This window comes from Candoia aspera, chromosome 1 (genome assembly GCF_035149785.1).
Source record: "Candoia aspera isolate rCanAsp1 chromosome 1, rCanAsp1.hap2, whole genome shotgun sequence".
Classification (NCBI taxonomy): Eukaryota; Metazoa; Chordata; class Lepidosauria; order Squamata; family Boidae; genus Candoia; species Candoia aspera.
This window is the reverse complement of record NC_086153.1, coordinates 318,186,365-318,208,343: the sequence shown is the minus strand read 5'-3', so window position 1 is coordinate 318,208,343 and position 21,979 is coordinate 318,186,365. Positions and strand designations below refer to the sequence as shown.

The following is a 21,979-nucleotide window of genomic DNA, read 5'->3' as shown; positions in this document are numbered from 1 at the left end:
GTCCTTCCCCATCCCCACACTTTTTGGCCCCCTAATTTAGGTTACATCAAAACTACCTAATGTTTCATTGAGAACTACATTTCACACAAGTCTCCATTATTCAAATACTGAGACCTGCCCTTTAATCATTTAGATGGATGAGGTTGGACTAAATGTGCCTCATCCATCCAATCACCATTCTGGGTAATCAACTTGTAAAATATTGCAGATATAAGCAACCAACTGTTCAAGTACCCAAGTATTGTTATTCCTTCTGTGTTGAAATGTCAATTTGTAAACTTATTTGCTCTTTTTGAATCATTTCCTGCCTTTAAAAAAAGTCAAGATGACCTCAAACTTCTCCTGAATTGTTAAAACACATTTGATATTAATAGATATCTTTATTCACACAGCTATCCTCAGATGCTCATCAGTAAAATAATTATACTTTACTGCGTGCCTAGTAGTTGTAAAGATAATTTGAGGGTAAGGGTGCAAAGTGGGAGAGGCAGATATGGAGTTCTGATAAAACGTGGCATTTGCATCCATCATTAATAATACTACTTAGTATTTATGTAGGACTTTTCCTCAGAACTCAAACATTTTGGTCCAATATTTCTGTCATTTTAAGCCGGGAATCATTGCTTATTAGCAATGTGCACGTAGCTTATCTGCTTATTCTTTGATTCTCTCACTTTGGTGAGCAGATGAACAAATAAGATGTGAATAACTCAGCATGATGTGTAAGCTTTGGACTTTACCCAGACAAGTCGGGCATTATAAGCAAACTTTAATTCAATACTTACTGAATGAGTTATTAATTTAGAGCTTTTTAGGCATACAAAAACCAAGCTTCTGAATATATCTCTGTGCCAGGATACCCAACCTGATTTCTTTAGCTGATTTGAGTGAGCAGGAACAAATAGAAGGAATTCTTCCTCATACCAGCTTAATAAAGCAGAATTCTTAAAGATGCAGACACAAGTTTTATATATAATTCTGCAATAATCATTATTGTATAGCAGCTTTCCCCAAATTAGTGGTCTGCAAGTGCCACCTTCACCAACCGCCATGCTTTATGGCCATTCTGTTTGGGGATGACAGTGAAGCCAATTAGTGGCCAGCTAGTACCACATAATGGAGTGGTCCTAGTGTTTAACACAGCAGAGGAAGCTGTGCACAAAAAAAGTATATCTTAGATAGCTTCAATGAGCATGTTAGAGAAACACAGGTTATTGATCTTACACATTCAGCCTTCCCAAGCATAAAGAATCGCACACTTAGACAAAGTAGGTTAAGAAATAAAAAGAATATCTTACTGACTTTATTCTTCGTTCGGTTACATCCATGTTTGGTGGAAAAGATGAAATCTTTGTTTTTCTTTTTGTCCCTAAACATAATTCACCTTTAGTCCTACAGCTGCTAAGAGCTGCATGGAAGAAAGGGGCAGAATTCTTCATCAAGGCCGGAGCATGTGGCCCTGATGAGGAGAGTAACAGAAGGAGGAAGAGAGAGAGAGAAGTGGGAGTGGCAACAAACAGCTTCCTCAGAAGCATGAAGAGTTGCATCATGGGATGAACTCAATTTACATGCTAATGCACATGCTAAAGAGGCATGCTGGATTTGCCAGGACTTCCAACAGACAGGAGTTATAGGATAACAGCTATAGGAAAGTTGGTTTTCCCTCCCAGATAGACCAGATATTAATGCCTGGGTTAACACATTATGTTAAACCACTAAGTGGCTTTTAGGTTTTTATGTGTAGCATCAGATATGAACTGGCCATAGTGGTTGGTAAAGTTTTATTAACATTTGTATGGATACATTGGGTTTATTCAGTAAACCTGGTTAAGCCAATGGGTTACCATAATTTATGAGTTAGGCCTATTTTTCTGAACTAAAAAAGGATACAGTCTTCCAGTCATTTGGAGGAGCTAGGCATCAGCCACCAAAAACAACTTATCAGGAGTGCTATGGTATGGTCAACCGCTTACAGAAAGAAAAACAGGCGAAGAACGTATCTCTACAAATATCAACCAAGTAAATTTTACCTCATTAATCTCCTCCTCAAAAGCTGTTTGAGATGTCCAAAATGCCATTTAGGAACCCTGATTCTAAGGGGAAAGCCCACAAACTGAATAACAAATTGCAGATCAAAGAACCTTTGAGGCTGCCTTTTTGCCACCCTCAGAATGACAGTTATTTGCATTTAGTAGAATAACTCCAGTAATTTTTATATATGGTTAGAACCGGTTTGAACACCTTCCTGCTGGGTCATTATGGTGTTGTGGAATGTCCATAAAGATTCTAACTTCTAGAATTCTCAAAATACTTGTTTGCAACATTTCACAAACTCTGCTCTATTAGATTCAACTCAAGGAGTTTCAGCATCAAACCAAAGTTCATGAAGATGGAGCCTTCCTCATCCTTGCATTTTGTCATTGCAAAAGATTTAGATGTTAAATTTCTATTTGCTAGCTCCTTAAAGCACAGGCTTCTTGCTCTCAGACCACTGATTAGGATCCAGTCAAGGAAAACAAGAACATGGAAATGGTGCAAGACATTCAGGGGAAGTAGAAGATCATACAGCAAGCAGAACCAGCAAGATCTTTCTTTCAGCAGCAGAGATACATCAATGGGCCCAACCAAGGACCAACAATAGAAGCCACTGAAAGGCCAGGAATGCACACATATGTCCAGATCCACTGCAGCCTGTTTTTTTAAGGAAAAAACTTAACCACCAAATCAAATCATGCTCCCTTAAGCCATTTTTTCCCTAAATGTAGGTAGACTTGACACCTGTCATGAGTATTATGATCAAATCTGGCTCAGGACCAGCTCTTTCCTCTTGCTTTTATTATGAAGAAAAAAGTGTCAAATAGCTGCTTAAAGAAGGCTGCCTAAGTGACCCTGGCTGATAACGAAATCTCAGTACAATTGGACCTTTTATTTATTTTATAGCCTTATTCTCCAGAAGCTGAAGGGGATTTACATAGAGACCTATTCTTTCTCATTTATCCCCGTAACAGACTAGTGGTCAGCAGCATTGGGGGGGGGGGGGTGTCAAAAGAGACAAAATGACAGTCATGACATCACCAAGGAAGCTTTGCTTCTCTTGTGCTTGTGTTGTTGCACACCTGTTCAAAGGGATGGGGCTTCCATCACAATGATGTGAGCACCATCTTGCCTGTCTTGCCTCCCTCACCCTCACGGATGCTGCTGCCTGTGATACAGGCTAGGCTAACCCCACTTAGGCTGAGACTGTGACTGGCTCAAAGTCACCCAGTGAATTCCTTGTTAAGAGTAGATTCAAATCTGGTCATCCCCAGTCCTGGTCCAACATCTTATCCACTACAGCATACAGTACTGGCTCTCCTTACTGCTTGGATGGGAGACCACTAGAAAATCACAGGGCTGTAAATTAGACTAGGTAATAAAAAACCATCCCAGGAGAAGATATTGTAATGGCAAACCTAGCTGCTGCCAAAGAAAATTATATGCAGGAATCCATAAAATCACCAAGAATTAAACTCAAAGGAGACTTTATTTTTTAAGTGAAGGCAACCTAGTGCCTTCAGATGTCGACTCCGCACACACGCACACCCAGTGATCAAGAATTCTGGCAATTTTTAAATTTCCAGATGTATCTGCGAAACAAGTTGTGCAATCTGATCCCCCAAGTGGCGAATTTTATGCGATCTGATCCCGAAGAACTGAATCCTGTCGACTTTCTAACGATGTCCTAGAAGCATCTGTAAAAAGCGCGTATACTTCTAGGTAAAAGGCGCGCAAAGAGCCAAGTAGACCATCTAGGAAGAACCAGCTTTCCTCGCTAAGCTCCGCTTTTCTCAGCTCGCCTTTTCACGAGAAGAACGGTCGCTCCACCTACTCAGGAGGAGCAGGAGGTGACGGCAATCGGTTGTGGGAGACGACGCCTCTTGGATCGCGCACAGAAAGGGCGGTTCCGGGCCTTCAGGCGCGCGCGCGCGCGAAAAACTCAGTCCCTGCTAGTCCGGCTGCGTCTCCTCCTCTTTCTCCTCCCCTGGCGGAACGGGGGGGCGGGCGGCCGCGGAGGGCGTCTCGGGTTGGCTGTCCGGGGGAACTCGCGCCCCGGGAGTGGTGTGCAAAGTTTGCGGCCACGTGGGTAGCGCGCGGAAGGAGGAGGGTCCCGGGGGTTTTTGAACTCCTTCCAGGCACCATCGGAGCCTCTCTAAGCGCAGGAGCTGCTGTTGTCAGGAGGATCGCCATGCTTTCCGCGGAGATCATCAGTGGGAAAACCGTTTCAGCGTAAGTTTCCTCCGCCGTCTCGGTGCACAGATTTGGGGCTGGAATACGCGCTGACATCTGCACCTTTTCCTGCTAGAGCAGCAAAGAGAGCGGCAGCAGGGGATTCTCCGGGTTCGGCAGGGCGGCAACATCCGTGGGCATATCATCCGGCACACCTGGGCTGTAGTCCAGTAACTGTGGTGGGGGAGACTGTGCTTCTCGGAAAAATTAAATAAATCCTTAAATTACATTCCAGTCTAATACAGTGTGATCTTATTAATCTCTGCTTAGAGGTAAATCCCACTGAGTTGAATGAGATTTGCTACAGATGTTTTCAAGAAGAGGATGTGCCGACCTGCATTTGCTTGGAGTCTGTGCACTCTTCCCAACTTCTGTTGCCTACAGCTTAACTCCACTTCATCAGAGAGCTGACAAGTCAGGCTGGGTTTTGCTCTTCCAACAGCCCAGTGTCCACAGTTCTTTTTTGCCTATGACTCTGTCCCAAAGGCACATTAAGGGATTTGTCCCTATGGAACAGTTACTTGGGAGGAAACTCAACTAGTCACATTGACCTTTTGTCCATATCATGCCATTGTTTGCTTAATTATGGCTAGTTGTATAACAGTTAGGGCTGTCACCATGCTCTGCACCAGAACCAAACCATGTTATGGCTTACAACAGTAAGTGAAGCCAACCAACATGGCCTCTGAGAAAATGTGGATCAGGCTTGGCTTCTCTTCCTACTGAGGCCTGTGTCTACACGTGTGGCATAGGAAGATGAAGAAAAGTTGTTTCCCACCTAAATCATTTCTAGCCTAGTATTACCTGCTCCAGCCTGGTAAACTTGAGTTGTTCACTCTCTTGAATTCTGGTTCTCCAAAGCCTTAGGAGAACTCTTTTTCCTCACCTGCTCTTTGCCGTCTTCATTAAGAAAGAGTCATGCTGGATCCTTTATGTGCAAAATTTGAGAAGGCAGGTTCAAGTCCCCACCTATCTGTGAAGTTTGTTAGAGGACTTAGTCTTGTTTCTCTCACATAGTTGTTGGCTGTGTTCTCACGAAACACTGAACCACAACTAGACAACCACATTTAAATGATGTGTCAACCTAGCCTGTTTTGGGTTTATGGTTCAGTGTGTTGTGTTTTAATAGAATTCATGCAGGGGGGTGGATTTATGCATTACCCTAGCACATGGTCTATCAGAATCACAATGCGTAGCTTTGATTATATGATACAAATGGCTGTAATGTGAAGCTCTGTTGCTGCTCTGAGCTTTCTGAGGAGCTGGAGGCAATACATTTTAGTTTCTATTCTCAGGATCAGGTAGGCATTGCAGTGCTCTTTGCCTCCTCGGAGAAAGTCGTCAGGATGATCAGTGCCATCAGCTGCAGCTGGTCTGATGACCCTTCCCTTACCCACAACCCCTTTTGGAGTATCGCAGTGGCTTCTTGTGACAAAAAGAAGTGGATCTGAGAGTGGTCTGAAGAAGAAAGCAATAATGGAGATGGCCTTTCTCAATACTTGCTAGTTCAGGGAACTGGGGTGACAGCAAATTTAGAGCCAAAGGAATTGCTGCTGATAGAACTTAAAAGACACTTGGTTGAGGACAAGGATTGAACTATCACTCAGCCACAACCCCTCATGCCCAGATGATACAGAGTTTCTGCTGCCTGAAGGGCCATTACAAAATAACAGCTACTGTACTGTCGTGCTGGCTGGGGAATTCTGGGAGTCCAAGTCCACACATCTTAAAGTTGCCAAGTTTGAGAAACACTGGTCTATACCATTATTTATATTTAATGACTGAAGGCCTGCTTCACACGTGGTACCCACCCATAATGTCATTTTCTTGGTTTTGGCTTGGTGTACCACATAAGCCCAGCCAATTATGGTTGGTTCAGTAAACTATGGTTAAACAGACCTTGACTTGGCACAATGTATGAACTGAGTCGGCATCAAAAAATCCCAACCAGTAAATAGCTTTAATTTTATGGTCCTTGTGACCGGTAAATGACTTGTTCCTGGAAAGCAGAAAGTTGTCTGATGTGGACTACTGATCTTACATGGCCATTTGCTCCTCTTAGGATTCCCCCTTTTTCCTTCCCTAAAAATGCCCTAGAAAGAAGAGTAACTGAAGCAGTATTGAAACTACAAGGTAGATAGGTTGCTACTCCTTTCTCTCCTGATGGCAGAGAACTGTGCCTCTTAAGAACAGCAAGGCAGGCAGGATTTCAACAGGTATTTGCATCTTAGTATTTGGGACAACTGCACCCAGTTTGCATTAAAGGCACACAGCCTCTAATAAGAGGGTGGAGTGAAAGTGTCATGGGATTTAAAAAAATGGTAATAAATCATGCATAGATTTGCCTATGACTGAAAGAGTTCTGAAGAAGAAAGCATGCTTTTTATTTGTATGTGTGGGGGTGTTGCTGTAGGTGCCATTTTGGAAAAGTTGTTTCATCCTGTCTGGGAGCTAGCTGAGGTGGTTTCTTCTAAGATGGGGTCCATCATCAGCAGTGATAGGTTGTGCAAAAGGGCTCATAGAAAATTGCAGTACCAAGATCTTAGTCCTAAATTATCCCTGAATGCGGAAGATTTACACAGAGGACGTGAACTGGCAGATGACCTGCCAGGTAGTGGAAGCAGGCCTGTTGTTTTTCCTTTCTCATTAATCCTATGCCTCTGATGCTTGGGCAGTGTTAGTTTAGCTTGGCAACCATTTCCAACTCTCTGACTCCAAATTGAGATTCTGCCCCTCCTCTGTTTCTTGGAAGGCAGCTTCTAACATTGTGCAAGTTTGTTCTGGTATTATACTGCTTAGGTTGGGAGGTTGCTTGCATAAGCAGCTTCTGGCAGGAGGTAACTTTTGCTATGGTGCTAAACTACCAGGTTCACAGAATCTTGGTGCTTTCCTATCATGTTATACTTGCCAGAAAAAGGAACTTTGCTTGCAGAGCAAGATCCATTTAAAAAAGAACAATTCAGCTGTCCAAGTTGGATGCCCAGGGTATGTAAGGGATGTACAATTTATTTCAGCTGAGGACCATACTTGATCTTCGAATAGCAAAATGAATATACTAGGGAGTAGTTGTCACAGTAGGTGGCAATACTTAGCAGATCTTGGTTGATCTCAAAAAAGCTAAACCAAGCAGGTTAGTATATAGTACCAGGAAATCCCAGGTCTATGGGATGGACTGGAAGTTGAAAACACATCTGGAAAAAGGCAGTGGCAACTCCTCCTGTTTTTTTGCCAAGAAACAAAATGAGCACATCCATATAGACACCAGGAGTCAAGCTCAGTTCGAAGGACACTTGACCTAATAGGTGCAACATAATCTGGTTGATGGGAGGGTTTATTGCCTGGAATAATTAATCAATCATGACATACTAAATACCTATATATACGCATCTTTAAAAATGCATATTTCTGTCCTGTGTACAAAGTTGTGCTAGGAATCTTTTTTTCAATCTGGCAGATATATGCTGCATGCGCGTGGGTTGTTTTGTTTTTGTGCCTTCAAGTCAGTGTTGACTCCTGATGACGGCCTGAACAAGTCCATGCAGTATTCTTGGCAAGATTTTTCAGAAGTAGTTTGCTGTCGCCTCCCTCCTAGGGCTGAGAGAAGGGGACTGGCCCCAGGTCACTCAGCTGGCTTTGTGACTAAGGCAAGAGTAGAACTAGCAATCTCCTGGTTTCTACCTCAGTGCCTTTAACCACTATACCAGACTGGCTGTCAGGTGTGCATATAAACAAATGAAATTGAAATTTTAAGAGGATGTTTTGGGTACTCTCACAAACTGGCTCAACAGCACATTTCTATATAAAGCTATGCATTGCAGCTGACTATTTTTTATTTTTTCAGAAGGCTAATGGAGGCCTTTCCAGCCCAGATCAATTCCTGGCCATAAAGAAAGTGCTTATCTTCTAGATAAATGCCATCTAACCATGGGCATCAAGAGAGGTCTCCATATCATACTCATGGGTGCCACTCGGAGGACCCCCCAGCTTTAGACTAAGTTTTTAAATTGTGGGACGGAGTCAGTCAAGTCTTTTCCTGAAGTGTCTCCTCTTTCATTTGCTATCTTTCTTTATTGCTTATTAACCCAGGGCTCCATGACTGATTAACATTTTATATCTTGACCCTGAAATTAAAGGTATGACACAAAATGTTTGCTGTGTTTTGAAATCCATCCACAGTTTTAACACAGGGGTGGGGAATCTTTAGCCCTTTGTGTGGTGTTGGACTCCAAGATGTTGGGTGCTTTGGTTTGGGCCAAGAGAATTCAGACCAGCAACATCCGGAGGCCTCCATACCTCTGCTTTTAAAATAATCTATATGGGTGTCTGGCTAGCGAAGGTTCTAATTTTTTTTGTAATAGATCACATGAAGAAACATATCAAGGGAAGCTTTTTTATCACTTCAGGCAACAGAAGCTTCACTGATGAGATTTCAGTCTGTGCCCAGAAAACGTGCTAAGAAAACTGATTGTGCTACTCTGAGGCTGCTTTGGATTATTTATTTATTTGTTTTGTTTTGTTTTTCAAACTTCTATTACTGCCCATCTCCCCCAAAAAGGGGGACTCTGGGCGGTTTACAATAAAATTATGACTGGGCTTACCGAGTTGTTTTTTTTCCCCATTATATGAGCTCTGTAAGGACTACAATTTATCCATAAGCAGGAAAATACATATATGAAGTCACCTCATTTCAATATAATCTAAATTGAATCATCTTAATAGTGTAAGGCAGTGTTTCTCAACCATGGCAGCTTGAGGATGTGTGGACTTCAACTCTGAGAATTCCCCAGCCAGCATACGTACATACAGTACATGGAAGCTACATGCTGCGAACCGCCAGCCTCATGCATATTCTGTAGATCCCAGAGATTAGAAAACAAAAAATGGTGGGTTAAATGCAGTTCCAGTGTTTTTTTTGGAAGTGTGCTTGCCTATGCACTAAAAAGACAAATGTAAATTGAGCTAATAGAGGACATTCTCAGAGACCAGAGAGTTGGTGCACTTTGCCTTCTGGTCAGTGGGTGTCTTCTGATTGACTCAGTCAGGTTGCCCATAACATACTCCCAGCATTCCAGATATGCCCACAGTCCTGTAAAGGTTGGGATTCTCATGGAAGTTTTCTCATATTTGCCCAGTTAGACATCAACTATAGGAAACTCCTTTTGTTTTCCAGTATTAGATTACTGTCAAAATAAGACTGAGTCTACCTATTGTGCTAAAGCATAATTTGCTTCATCATGATTTACTAAATAATATAATGGGCTACAGTCACAAAACCTACCAAGCCTTAAAATATTCTTTGCAATATTTTGACTAGGCCAAAATCAGTCCATAATACAGCTGAATAATATGAACACCCTCAGTCTGTTGCCTTACTTGTGTGAGTGGGCTTTCGTAGAACTTTCATATTGCCTGATGCTGCATCAAATCTGGCTGTTTTTTACATAAGAATTGTAAGGCGAAAACAGATAATACGTGGCCTTCTGGATGCTGTTGGACTATGGCTCCCTCATCCTACCTCACTGGTAGCGTTGCCTGCAGTTTATGAAAGTAAGTTCAGTATCATCTGGAGGCTGGATGTTGCCCATCCCTGCTGTGGGGAAGAAGGTAAACCAGTAAATTATTGACAAATCCAAGAAAAGCAGCTGTATTGGTCTGTTGCAAGAAATGACTGGTTGCACCTTAAAGAGAAGCTGTTTTATTCTGACACAAACTTTTCTGAATTGTCCATGTTGCCATGCTATAATTTAGTAGCTTTTTAAAAGCCACCAAATTGTGCTGATTTGGGGATTGAACCTAAAAGAAGTAGTTGGGGAATGGAGAGAAATGTTTTCCTTCTTTTAGACGCCAAGGAGATGTTGGAAGAACAGAACTGATTTGAGAAGTTTATACAACTCTTACTGTGTGAGGCTGTTTCAGACAGATTTCATGGAGGGAGGGTTCCAGATGTCTCTATCCTCCCCAAGCTTTCTAAGGAAGAGGAAATCACAAGTTTAGACCTCATAAGGCTCATGTGCAACTGATTAAATAGTACTTAAGTGTGACAAGGCTATTTGTGAAATTTAAGGCAAAGTTTCTATTCTTACAAGTTGTGTAGAATTTTCCCTTTCTAGCTGCAGCTGCACAAGCAGCAGCTACAAGAAACTGCCCCCTTAATGACCTTTGGAATCATAAGCTGTGGCAAATGTTGAACAGGACCCATATCAGGAAAAAAAACAGAATGCATTTCAGCTATTGTGGAAAAGTGAATTGCTTTGGCCTTGGAACTGGGATGAGTGGAGAGCAAATCCTTCCTCAGCCCCAAAACTCACTGGGCGGTCTTCAAGCAGTCATTGTCTTAAGTCACAGATTGTGCTAAATCATGGTTTGCTTAGCCATAGTTTGTTGAATAAGTCACATTTGGTTGAGTTCTTGTATTCTTTAAAATAATAATAATAAAATCTCTGCTGCTGTTTATTATAGAAAATTGCAAGGCATATAGTAAGCTAAACTTGGTCCTCGCCTGGTTCCCTATCCCAGTTGAATTTTCTTTCTTTCTTTCTCTTTCTTTCTTTCTTTCTTTCTTTTGAAAGGGGAGCTGGCATATTAGTGCCAACCAACCTCTGGTTTCATCTCCATTTTCAAGAACTCTTATGGGCACCATAGGTCTTTTTAGAACATGAAAATGGTAAGTGGCTGCAAGCCAGTGCTTAGTTTGGAAGGGAGCCCATCTGCCCAGAAAAAGGACAAAGGTAAGCCGAATCAGGAGGGAGTGTCCTGCAAGAGGGGTGTTGGAGAGGATGGCATCCAGAATTCTGATAATTTCTCCCTTTGGAATTGCTTATATGCCTCAGGAAAAACACTTTTTGTACATGCAAGATCCCCAGCAATTATTTGGAAGAGAAGTCACAACATAGCAAGATTCTGAAAGTGCCCAATATCCAGAAAGTTTTGAGGGTCCCTATCATTAACCATGTTGGCTAGGTTCAAGCAACTTGCTAAACTGAAATCAAATAAACCTACTGTGGCTTAGTGTGATATGTGAATCCAGTCATTGTGTTGAAGCTTGAGCTACTTTTCTTGTAAGAACAAAACAGAGTAGCTGCAGTGTAGTAAGCTACTAATTTAAGTAAATAAGATGTAAGAACAAACACATTATAGAAAGGGCGTAATGGCATTAACTACATTTATTTTGTTGCAAATCTGGGTTTCTTAAGCTAAAGACTACGTCATTTGAATAATTAACCAGTAGTTTTACTTGCCACTTAGAGGAGTTCCATTGCAAGCATCTCATACCCTTCCCCTTTCTGTTTATTTGGAAACATAAATTAGGGATGCTAAATTAATTTGCTTGACTGGCCAATTATCTTCATCAGGCCCTTTTGTACCTAGCTTAGGACTACATTTTCAAATCACTTTACACTTATGGAGCAGAATGCAGTAACAGAAATTTTGCTACTTAGTATATATGTTAAAAAAAACAACACCCTATTTATGGTGGCCAGAAATATTTTATGATCTGCAGCATGAACTCTTTATGTGCTGAAATGGCATGTAATAGAATTCATGGAGTGGGGTTTGGTGAAATATTAACTGATATTTGGAACAGATGTCATGTACCACGCAGTTCTTTTTTCTAGTGGAAATTGCTAAATCCATGTGGTCGCTAAGTCGACACTGACTTGATGGCACGTAATAAATCAATGAACTAAATATTGTGAAATTAAAGCTAACAGAGATGTTAACTGCTTACAGGGCTATTTCAAATGTTACCTTGAAAAACAAGTATTTGTAATACTAGCAACAGTCTATGATGTTCATGGGTAAAGTATCTTCTTTTGCTTCACCTCCTCTGTCAGTGGACGCTGCTTTTTTTTTTCCTCTGGCCCTTGTTCCTGGTTTATTTTACTTATGTGATTTTTTTAGCCTGTGACTTTATCTGTAGTTTCTTCAGTAAAAAAGCAAGAAGAGAAAATGTCATAACACCATTACAGACATTATGGGAGATTAAAAGGATGACTGGCACTGATTCAAATGCCAGTCTCAAGAAAAAACTAAGACAAAGATAGCTAGAAATTAAATCCTACCAGGGGAGAGTGAAGAAATTAGGTATGCTTAGCCTTGAAAAAAATATCACTGAAGGAGTGTCAAGTGGAGAGATCAAGACTTATTTTCTAGAGGTGTCCTGTGCTTTAAATTCAAAGATGAAAAGGTGTTTGGAATAGGCATGGATGCACAAACATCTGTGGGCACTCCAAAAGCTATGTCTTTTCTTGGGCTTGCACAGCAGTCACACAATGTGAGGAAAGTATGAAGTTGGCTTAGGAGATGTTGACTGGATCCAACATGGTCCTTTGGAGCAGGTGAGGATGCTTTTCTTAACTCATACATGCATATTACACAGATTTCACTTTTGAAAGAGGGTGCTGACTGGTGTGGTATGTGTGTACACAGTTACTCTGAAGCACCTTTTCAACTTTGCACCTTCTAAAGTACAGCAGATGCTGACTGTTCTTGATGGTTGCAGAGTGTAGCATTTAATTTACAGGAAAGCAGATTCTGACTGAATATCAGAAAAACTTCCTAACAGCAAGAGCACTTTGACTGTTGATCAATCACCCTGAAAGGTAGTGAATTTCCCTTCACCAGAGATAATCAGGCAAAGGTTTAGGCAGTTCTTTGTAGGTTTAGGCAGTTCTTTGTATAAATAGGACTTCTTTCACATCTGCAATTAAGCACCTTCCTTAGTTGCATCAAGTCTGTGAAGTTTCTGCTGTTGGGTGCAGGATGCATTCTAGGAATGTGGAGTTGATTTATTATTGTACCTGTGTGAAGTCTGACATGGGCCCTGTATAAAAGTATCAAATGCCTTAGGCCTTTCTCCAATCCCTGTTAGTAACATACTATGATGTCTAAAATGCTGCCTTCTCACATCACTCAGCCAATTCTAGTTCAGGGATAAATTATGATTAAGCAGAACCTGGCTTAATGCAATGTCTGTTGTTGTTGTTAGTTGCCGTTGAGTCGTTTACGACTCATGGCGACCCTTTGTATAACAACGAAATGTGCCATGTGCCTGACTGTTCCAATGTTTGCATCCATTGTTGCTGTAATTGTATCAATCCATCGCACTGAAGGTCTTCCTCTCTTCTGCTGGCCCTTGACTTTACCAAGCATGATGTCCTTTTCAAGTGATCGGTCTGTAGCAGGTCATTATTAAGCTCTACTTGTGTCCCAGAAAATGTTAAGAAAAAAATGTTATTTGCCGTTGCATTCTGGGTTCACTAGGTGGCACTGAAAGATGATGGTTGTTAGTTTTACAGGAGGAGAGTATATGGTAGGTAGCAAATGATATAGTGACCAGTTTGTCAGTTTGATTTTCTTCTCCAGTTTGACTGTTCTCTGAACTAAATATTTCTACCTAATGATTAAAGATAAGAAATATTGTTGCATAATATTTTGTACAAGAATGTATTGTAATTTCTTTCTGTTTTGGTGACTGGAGTGTCAAACCATGCTCGTACGGCATGAACTCAAAGCCCCAGTTATCGTTAAAACTCACTTGGGTCTGTCACCTACCTCATAGTACATTATGCAACTTTGAGCATTTGGAGGAAAATCAACAGATAAATATTGTAAAAAATAAATTGAGTAGTGTTCTTTTGTTGATGTTTCTTGCCAAACTATCTGATTCAGTTCATACCTTGATCAGCAGACCAGTAAAACACATTAGAGTTTTAAAGACTGCCTTTAATAATTGCTCCTAGTTAGACTTCACCCCATCTTGAGCAACTGTACACCTTCACCATTGATGACATTTTGGGGGGCAGAGAGAGAGAGTAAAATTGTACAATCAACTTTACCTGAGCAGTTGATGGATTTCTTCCCCCTTCTTCTAACTGGTCAGCAGCCCAGCCTTACATCTGTGGAACTGGGGACTAAACATGGCAAAACTAAATGGTGTGGATTTAAATCCACCCACTTGACTTTGGAACTAGACCCTCCCAATTGTTTTTATCTACTACAAATTGTTAATGTTTGCTCTCTCTTTCTCACCTGTTCTTTCCAGCCAAGTACGGGAGAGACTGAAGAACCAAGTTGCAGAAATGAAAGCAAAGGCTCCAGGTTTCAGGCCAGGCCTTGCTATTCTGCAGGTAAGGCCTATATATAATACTTTTTTATTTAGTGTTATTTATTAAGCTGGTTTGCAGATTCAGAAATGCTGCTTCTACAGTTTCTTTCAGGTGCTCATGTATAAACAAGGAGACTAATTCCATCCCTTGGTGATGTCCCCTGTGCCATCATGTAGACAAGTTGGCATCCTGTAGCCACATCACACCCTTAAATTATCCAGTGCAATTTCAGCCCCACGCTTAAAACTCTTTGCAATGCACCAGAAAGCCTCCAACCCCTCAAATGTTATCCTGCATTGGTATAAAAAAATCTGTTTGCAATAAGCTGGTCACCTTTAGACTCCAGCCAAGCATATAGTAGTTTGGGGGCATTGTTGGCATGTAGCACCTACTCAGTGAGGTAGAATGGTCCCTACAGTCAATAACACCTCAAACTAATCTTTTTTTTTTTTTTGTATTATGAAGGGTCTATATCCCAGCAAATTGTTGATAATACCATTTAATGTTTCTATGAAGCATGAAAACTTTATAGGGAATGGCAGCTGCATCCAGAGAGAGGGTCTTTCTGGAGCTATGAGAACTTTGAATTCAAAGGAAAAAAAGGAACTTCAGAGCATGCGGGGATGCTTGTGTAGCATTTGTCAGGAATTCCTTAAATCAAACTGCTGGGTTTACACTGCAGCTGTAAGAACAGCTACATGATTCCAGAAAAAGATGCATCTACTTTAAAGAGTTGGCAAGAGATGCTACATGAATGGTCCTGCATCCTCCAATGCCTTTTTCCCCTTGGAATTCAATGTTCTGCACAATCTTAGCACCATCTATTGAATTTTAGATGTAGGTTGAAGCATGAGAAAATATCAAAAAAAGCTTTTCATGATGCCAAACATATTTCTATTTCTTTTTTCTTGTATTTATGCTACTTGGATGTGTTTGTGAAGTCACTGTGTGCTCAGTTTAAGGAAGACATTATCTTACACATTGCAAGCATACTTGTAAAGTTGTTTTTTAGCTTAAAAGGAAGATTAAATATGAATACATTCATATTTAGAGTGGAGATTTTAAAGTCTGTTGTATTCCAGCTAAGTACACTGAAGAACTCCCCTGTTGACTGGGAAGAATTATGGTAGAGAATGAATGAAGTCTGTATCTCCTAAGGCAGATACAAGACCCCAGTTGAGCAGCATTGAAAAGATAATTGGTACAATTTTGCATTGCTCAAAAAGACCATTAAATGTCAAACCTGGTTGACAAAAAACCTGTAGGCTTTACTTTCAGGTCATGGTTATAACCAAGAAACATGCTTGTGTGGAAACATAATTTTTATGAGATTAATGTTATTAATTAAATTGTATGCAAAACTGTTTCTCTACCACCACTAAAATCACAGGTTAAGATGAAAAGGTACTTTGGAGCAGTACAACATATTAGTATCATTTTGTTCTGTCTTGGCAGCATTCAACTTCTTGGAAGAGTAAACAGTAATCTAGGATGTGGAAGTATATTCTAGAGTTGTGCAAAATGTTTTGAAGTCAGGCTTAGAACCCTTCAACTCTGAAACAGTTTCTAGTAAATCTAGTCCTCTATAAAAGGTAAAGGTTTCCCTTGACGTAAAGTCCAGTCGTGTCCGACTCTAGGGGGCGGTGCTCATCTCCGTTTCTAAGCCTTGGAGCCGGCGTTGTCATAGACACTTCCGGGTCATGTGGCCAGCATGACGACTCGGAACGCCGTTATCTTCCTGCCAAAGCGGTACCTATTGATCTACTCACATTTGCATGTTTTCGAGCATGGATGAAAATAGTTGTTGAATCTGGCCTGTAAAATAACCTGATTTTTTTCCCCCAAAGGTTGGCGATCGGGATGATTCAAATCTGTACATTAGCATGAAGCTGAAGGCTGCTGCTGAGGTAAAGCTACTTGTCATAGCATTAGATTCAATGGAACATTTTGTTCCTACTGGTCAATTTGGCTTTGAATAGAGAGATTGAGATACAAAGTTTCCAATTGTAATTTGTAATTGTAACCAGAACTTTTCTTGTTGGGATTAATGGATAGTCAGTTAGAAAAGAGCCACAGAAGATTATTTTTATATATGATTGCTAGACTACCATATGTGCAAAAATGGAAAGATTATGAAATACCCACAATGGAGGAATGGTTGATGAAAATGACAGAACTAGCAGAGATGGCAAAATTAATTTGTTTGATTAGAGAAAGATCAACTACATTTATTAGTGACTGGAAACTCCTTAAGGACTTTTTGCTGAAAAAAGAAAATCGATTTATGGGTTTGAAGATTAGAAAGGGTAGCTTATGGAAAGAAGGAAATTATGATGTAACTTGAGAGAGGTGGGGGGAGTAAAATGTAAATGTATCTATAACCACTGTCAAGAAGGTAGGGAGCTGCTTCTTTATAATTTCTTTCTTTTTCTATTTTCTGTTCTCACTGTTCACTTTTTTTTTTTATTCTCTTTATTTACTCTTATGGCTTCTACTTTGTTAAAAATTTATTTAATAAAAACGAGAGAGAGAGAGAAAGATCCAAAGTTTCCATAGCATGGTGGTCCAGTTCATAACCCAGGAAATCACATTGGTGTGCAACTTCCATTAGAAGAGCAGCACATGGAAACTGTTTCTGTAGCAGTAGGAACACTGGAGGGTTCTTCCTCTCTCCCAGGTGGAAAGGCTTTATGACAATTATCTTCTTCAGTGGTACAAAGCTAGGATAAGTAGCATGTTATGGAGGACTGTTGTGATAACCAAGGATAATTTGCCAACCTGCACAGGGGCAATTGCTAATTCCTCCAAACAAGTGGCTTGTTGTAACTTAATTAAACTACAGTGAAGAAGAATATATACAGTGCGTGTATATAATTTCTATTCCAAGACCAGGATTGAACACATGATTGGTTCTTATTTTCCCACACTGTAGTGCAATGACAGGCAATGAAATTCTTGCATTGCCCTGTGACAAGAAAGTTGCCTGGTTGCCTTGACAACATAAGAATACATTTTCCTGCCTTTGCTCAATGAACATTTTAACCTCTTGTTATATACCTTTTCAGAAGAAGTGTCTGTCCTTGTAGCAAGGAGACATAAACATGATGAGTTCTGTGTATGAGGAACACTATAAAGCTTGCAAAACGAGACTGTTTAATCTTCATCTGATCATATCCCAGTTCATAAACTCTGTCATTTTGTGGGGGCATTTTGTTTTTCCCAGATTGGGATCAATGCCAATCACATCAAGCTGCCGAACACTGCTACAGAGGCTGAGGTAATCCAGTTCACTTTAAGAAATGTCTGCATCAGCTGTATGTGATCAGGTCATTCTCACCCAGTAATATGCCTTCTGTAGCTCCTTGGAAATCTGTATTCTCCTGAACCATTGTTGATTTTTTTTTTAACGTTAGCTACCTTCTAACTGTATCTAAACTCAACATTTTTAATTTGGGAATGTCTTACAAAAAAGTATTACCAGGCAGAAACAATGGCTAAAAATTGCATGTCATGTCAAGCCATGGTTTCCTAATTATGCACTATTGAATAAGCTACAGCTGGCTATGTTGACACATTGAACTCAGTCATCAACCTTGTGTGCCCTGCTTCATTTTTTTAATGATTCAGTTAATTAACAATAATAAATGAAAAGCATATAGCACCAACCTCAAGAACCCCTGATAGACCCCAGAATTATCACTAGGTGGATGACTTCAAGCCTGGGTGTTGTTTAGAAGTATACTCAGTTTCTTGGGGAAAAAAGCAAAGATAAGCTAAAATGGTAGAGAGTACTTAATGGGGCTAGAGCTGGTGGCAGGGAACAACCTCATTTACAGCCTGGTAAATGGCCCTGCCCTCCACGATAGCCATTTTTCAAGATATTCCAAATGTGAGCCAGAAAGGTTGGGAATACTACCATAACTTGTGGTTTAGAAATGGTTTATAAACCATAGTTGGGTTGACACAGCCTACTAGATTGTTGTCTGACTTTGGTTTAGCATGTTGTATGAATAGCCATAACACTGCATTTTGATCGATTCATTATTATAAGGTAACAATCTGAGTAATTCTGGTCTGTTGGGGCTGAGAAGTGTTCCTGTGCCCACTGCACAATCACTCATGCTTGATGCCTCCTGCCAGCAGGAGTGGCTAAAGAAATCAGGAAGTCTCTTCTGTGGTTTGCTTAGCATTACATGTGTTTCCCCTTCTTTCACTATTCCTATAAACATGCAGGTGCTCAAATGCATTAAGAATTTGAATGAAGACCCTGGCATCCATGGGTTTATAGTGCAGTTGCCTCTGGATTCAAACAAGCCCATCAACACAGAGAAAATAACCAATGCTGTGGCACCTGAGAAAGATGTCGATGGGTATGCTTGTAAAAATATGCATGTAATTTGCTTGGGAATAAAACTCCCTTGTTGGGAGTTGCAGTCCCCAAACATCTGGAGGGCCAGTTGGGGAAGGAATATACCAAAGCAGTGTTTTTCAAACTCAGCAACATTAAGATGTGTGGACTTCAACTCCTAGAATTCCCCAGCCACACATCTTAAAGTTGCCAAGTTTGAAAAACACTGTATTAAAGAAAAGCAATATAATCTTTGGAACTGGCTGCTTTTAAAAGTGTCCAGTTCCTAATACTTTTGTTTAGGTTTCCATTTGCTTTTATTCTCACACGAAGAAAACTTCACTAGTACAAGTAAATGTTCAGGCAGAAGATCAGCAAAAGTTGAGCCTTAATAACTTCTGTTGGAAACATACAGGAGCCAAAGCTTTGGGCAAGCAATAAAGCATAATTTTTCCTTAAGGAACACACATGAAGATCTGGCCCAAGGTCACCCAGCTGGCTTCATGCCTAAAGTGGGACTAGAAATCACTGTTTCCTGGTTTCTAGCCTGGTGCCTTCACCACTACACCAAACTGGTTCTTGTTAAATTGCATAGGAGGTAGCTAAACTTTTCACCATATTTTGTTATGAACATCTGTCTCCAGAGGAGCAAAGGAAGTTGTGTTAAAGTGAGTTAGAGTATCAATCTATCTAATACAGTGATGTCAGTATTTAGTACTCTACAAGGTTCTTGTAGTTCCTCCCTTATACAAGTTTAGATGGGAAGATAAAATTCTGAGACTGCTAATTCAGCTGTTTTGATTTTAACCTTTTAGCTTGAGCAGTATTAACGCAGGGAAGCTGTCACGTGGTGAGCTCAGCAACTGCTTCATTCCATGCACACCAAAAGGATGCATGGAGCTTATCAGGCAAACAGGTGAGCAAGGAACGGATGGGAGACACTTTAGGTACTGTGAGTGATTGTGGGGAAGCTGGAAAAGGAAGGGAACACAGACATAAACACTTGAGAGAGTGGGCAAGTCAGTTCACAGCTTATCTCATATAAATGGCAACTTAGACCAGATGAAGAGAAATATTGGAAGAAACATGTCAAAGCATTCAAAGAGACTCTGCCTTAATTAATTCATATAAATAAGGCTGGAAAATTTCTATTGCAGTTTTCAAGATTCTGTATTTACCCCAGACTAGTATAAAAGAGACCATACTGCAAACTGTGTAGTTCTTGTTTCTTTGATCTTGCGCAGCTGCATGGAGCTTAACAGATACACACCTTAATAAAAACATGATTTGGGGGCTTTGGAGGTGCTTTTTGTAAGTCAGAGATGGATCGTAGACTGACAACAGAGCACAGCTTCTGTGATGTGAATATTAAATCTGGGTTCTGCATTCCAGGTCTTCAAGTAGCAGGCAAAAAAGCAGTAGTAATTGGACGCAGTAAGATAGTCGGGGCTCCCATGCATGACCTGCTGCTTTGGAACCATGCAACCGTGACCACTTGTCATTCCAAGACTGCATCGCTGGCTGATGAAGTAAGGCTGTTATAATGATTTTCAGCACAAAACATCTTTTTCTGGCCCCTTTGTTGTTGAAGCTTGTCTCTGAATAGTTGTATTGGCCTCTGTAGGGTACAAGTCAAATCCAGGTTCAACCTCTGCAGCTGGTACCCCCTGAAACTGCTGCTGGGGCTTGATGTCTGATCTTGGCTCTGTAGCACTTGGTTGAGATTAAACTGCTATTTTTATTTGGCCATAATGCCTTCAAGTTAGCATTGATGGAGCAGTAAGGGAAATTTTTATGCTGTGGTGCTATACTACTGGTTGTGGGCGTACAAACATGAGATAAGTACTCTGGATCCCATTGGACAGTGCTCAGCCAGAGCCCTCTCTCTAATGGGCAGAGATCAGATCAGTGGCACATCTTGAAGGGTATTGCTAGTTAAGCATTGTCCAACATGTGGCCATCCAGATGTGTTGGAGTGCAATTCCAACAATTCCCAGCCAACATCCAGAGACTGCCAGTTGAGGAAGTTTGGTCTAGCTGTTACTCATTGGAGATTATTTCTAGATTCTTCTGCAGTCACAAACACTAGGGTTTAATCTGGAAACTCCTGTGTGCAAAGCATGTGTTCTGCTAGGGAGTGTGTTAACCTCTCCCCAACAGCTTCCTTTTTCCAGGTGGATATAGTTCAGCAAATGCAGAGGATTTCTTAACAGGGTGGGTGATCATGGGAAGGAGATGTAATTCCATGCTAAGGTATATGTCCGCATATGGAAAATCCCGGGAAAATCTGTAATTTCCTCTTGGAAAGAATACTGGGAAGTAGAAGACCTTTGCAATATTGGATTGCTTCTTTAAGGCCATATTCAAGTGGGTGTTTGGTCCAAACTAGCACTTTATATCTGGATAGTGACTTTCTGGCTTACTATAGAAACACTCAGCAAGAAGAGTCTCTGTGAAACTCAAATACAACCAGCCTGAGCCACTGTTTGTCTATGTGGATTCACAAGGAGCCAGCTTTGCAGGAACAATTGTTAAGCTCTGTAGCCAAAGAACTACAAAATCTGAGGAAAGCCATGAATAATCACAGAATGTGTCGCATGCTATTTCCAAGTATCTGCTAATGGCTTAGTGTAGAAATGTACCACTTCATAATTGGGTATGGGGAGTTGCAAAATCAAATCTTCCTTCTGTCATGGTTCCCTGCTTATGGGAAGTTAGCCTGTCAAAAACAATATTCTAGTGTTCTCCCTGGTATGCTATAATTTTTATAGGCAAGGAAGGAATGCACTTTTGTTAGTTTGCATGTGTGTTCCACAAAGATGAACTCTTGCTGATAGGTGAAATATCAGGTAATTGCAAAATGTTGGGGAAATGATTTCTGTATTGATTTTTATTTCTGAGAAGGGAGCCACATGCTGCTCAACACAAAAATATATTCCTATTTTAATTGACTAAAAGGATTGATGTATATGCACATTATAGGGCCTTGTTAAATAGATAAATCACCTTAAAGAGGGAGAGGCACAGCAGGAAAGAAAGAAAACTTAATAGCCATGTTTCTTTGTGAAACCAGGTTAATACAAATTGTGCTTGCAGGTGAGTAAAGCAGATATCCTGGTGGTTGCAGCTGGCAAAGCTGAGATGGTGAAAGGTGAATGGATCAAACCAGGTTCAGTAGTGATTGACTGTGGAATCAATCACATACCAGGTAATATTAAAGACTGACTTTGAAAAATTGTTAGCAAATATATGTTAA

The 21,979-nt window shown here is 40.7% G+C and overlaps 1 protein-coding gene across 1 annotated transcript in view; it reads left to right on the top strand.

Moving 5' to 3' along the window:
- Nucleotides 1–3,839: 3,839 nt before the first annotated feature.
- MTHFD1 (methylenetetrahydrofolate dehydrogenase, cyclohydrolase and formyltetrahydrofolate synthetase 1) overlaps nt 3,840–21,979 on the top strand; it is a 63,560-nt gene continuing 45,420 nt past the window's right edge. Inside the window, exons 1-8 of the mRNA XM_063290434.1 lie at nt 3,840–4,266; nt 14,312–14,396; nt 16,223–16,282; nt 17,599–17,652; nt 18,609–18,745; nt 19,539–19,639; nt 20,116–20,252; nt 21,820–21,931. Coding sequence (XP_063146504.1) covers nt 4,226–4,266; nt 14,312–14,396; nt 16,223–16,282; nt 17,599–17,652; nt 18,609–18,745; nt 19,539–19,639; nt 20,116–20,252; nt 21,820–21,931 — 727 coding nt within the window. The 5' untranslated portion in view covers nt 3,840–4,225. The remainder of the gene's footprint in view (nt 4,267–14,311; nt 14,397–16,222; nt 16,283–17,598; nt 17,653–18,608; nt 18,746–19,538; nt 19,640–20,115; nt 20,253–21,819; nt 21,932–21,979) is intronic.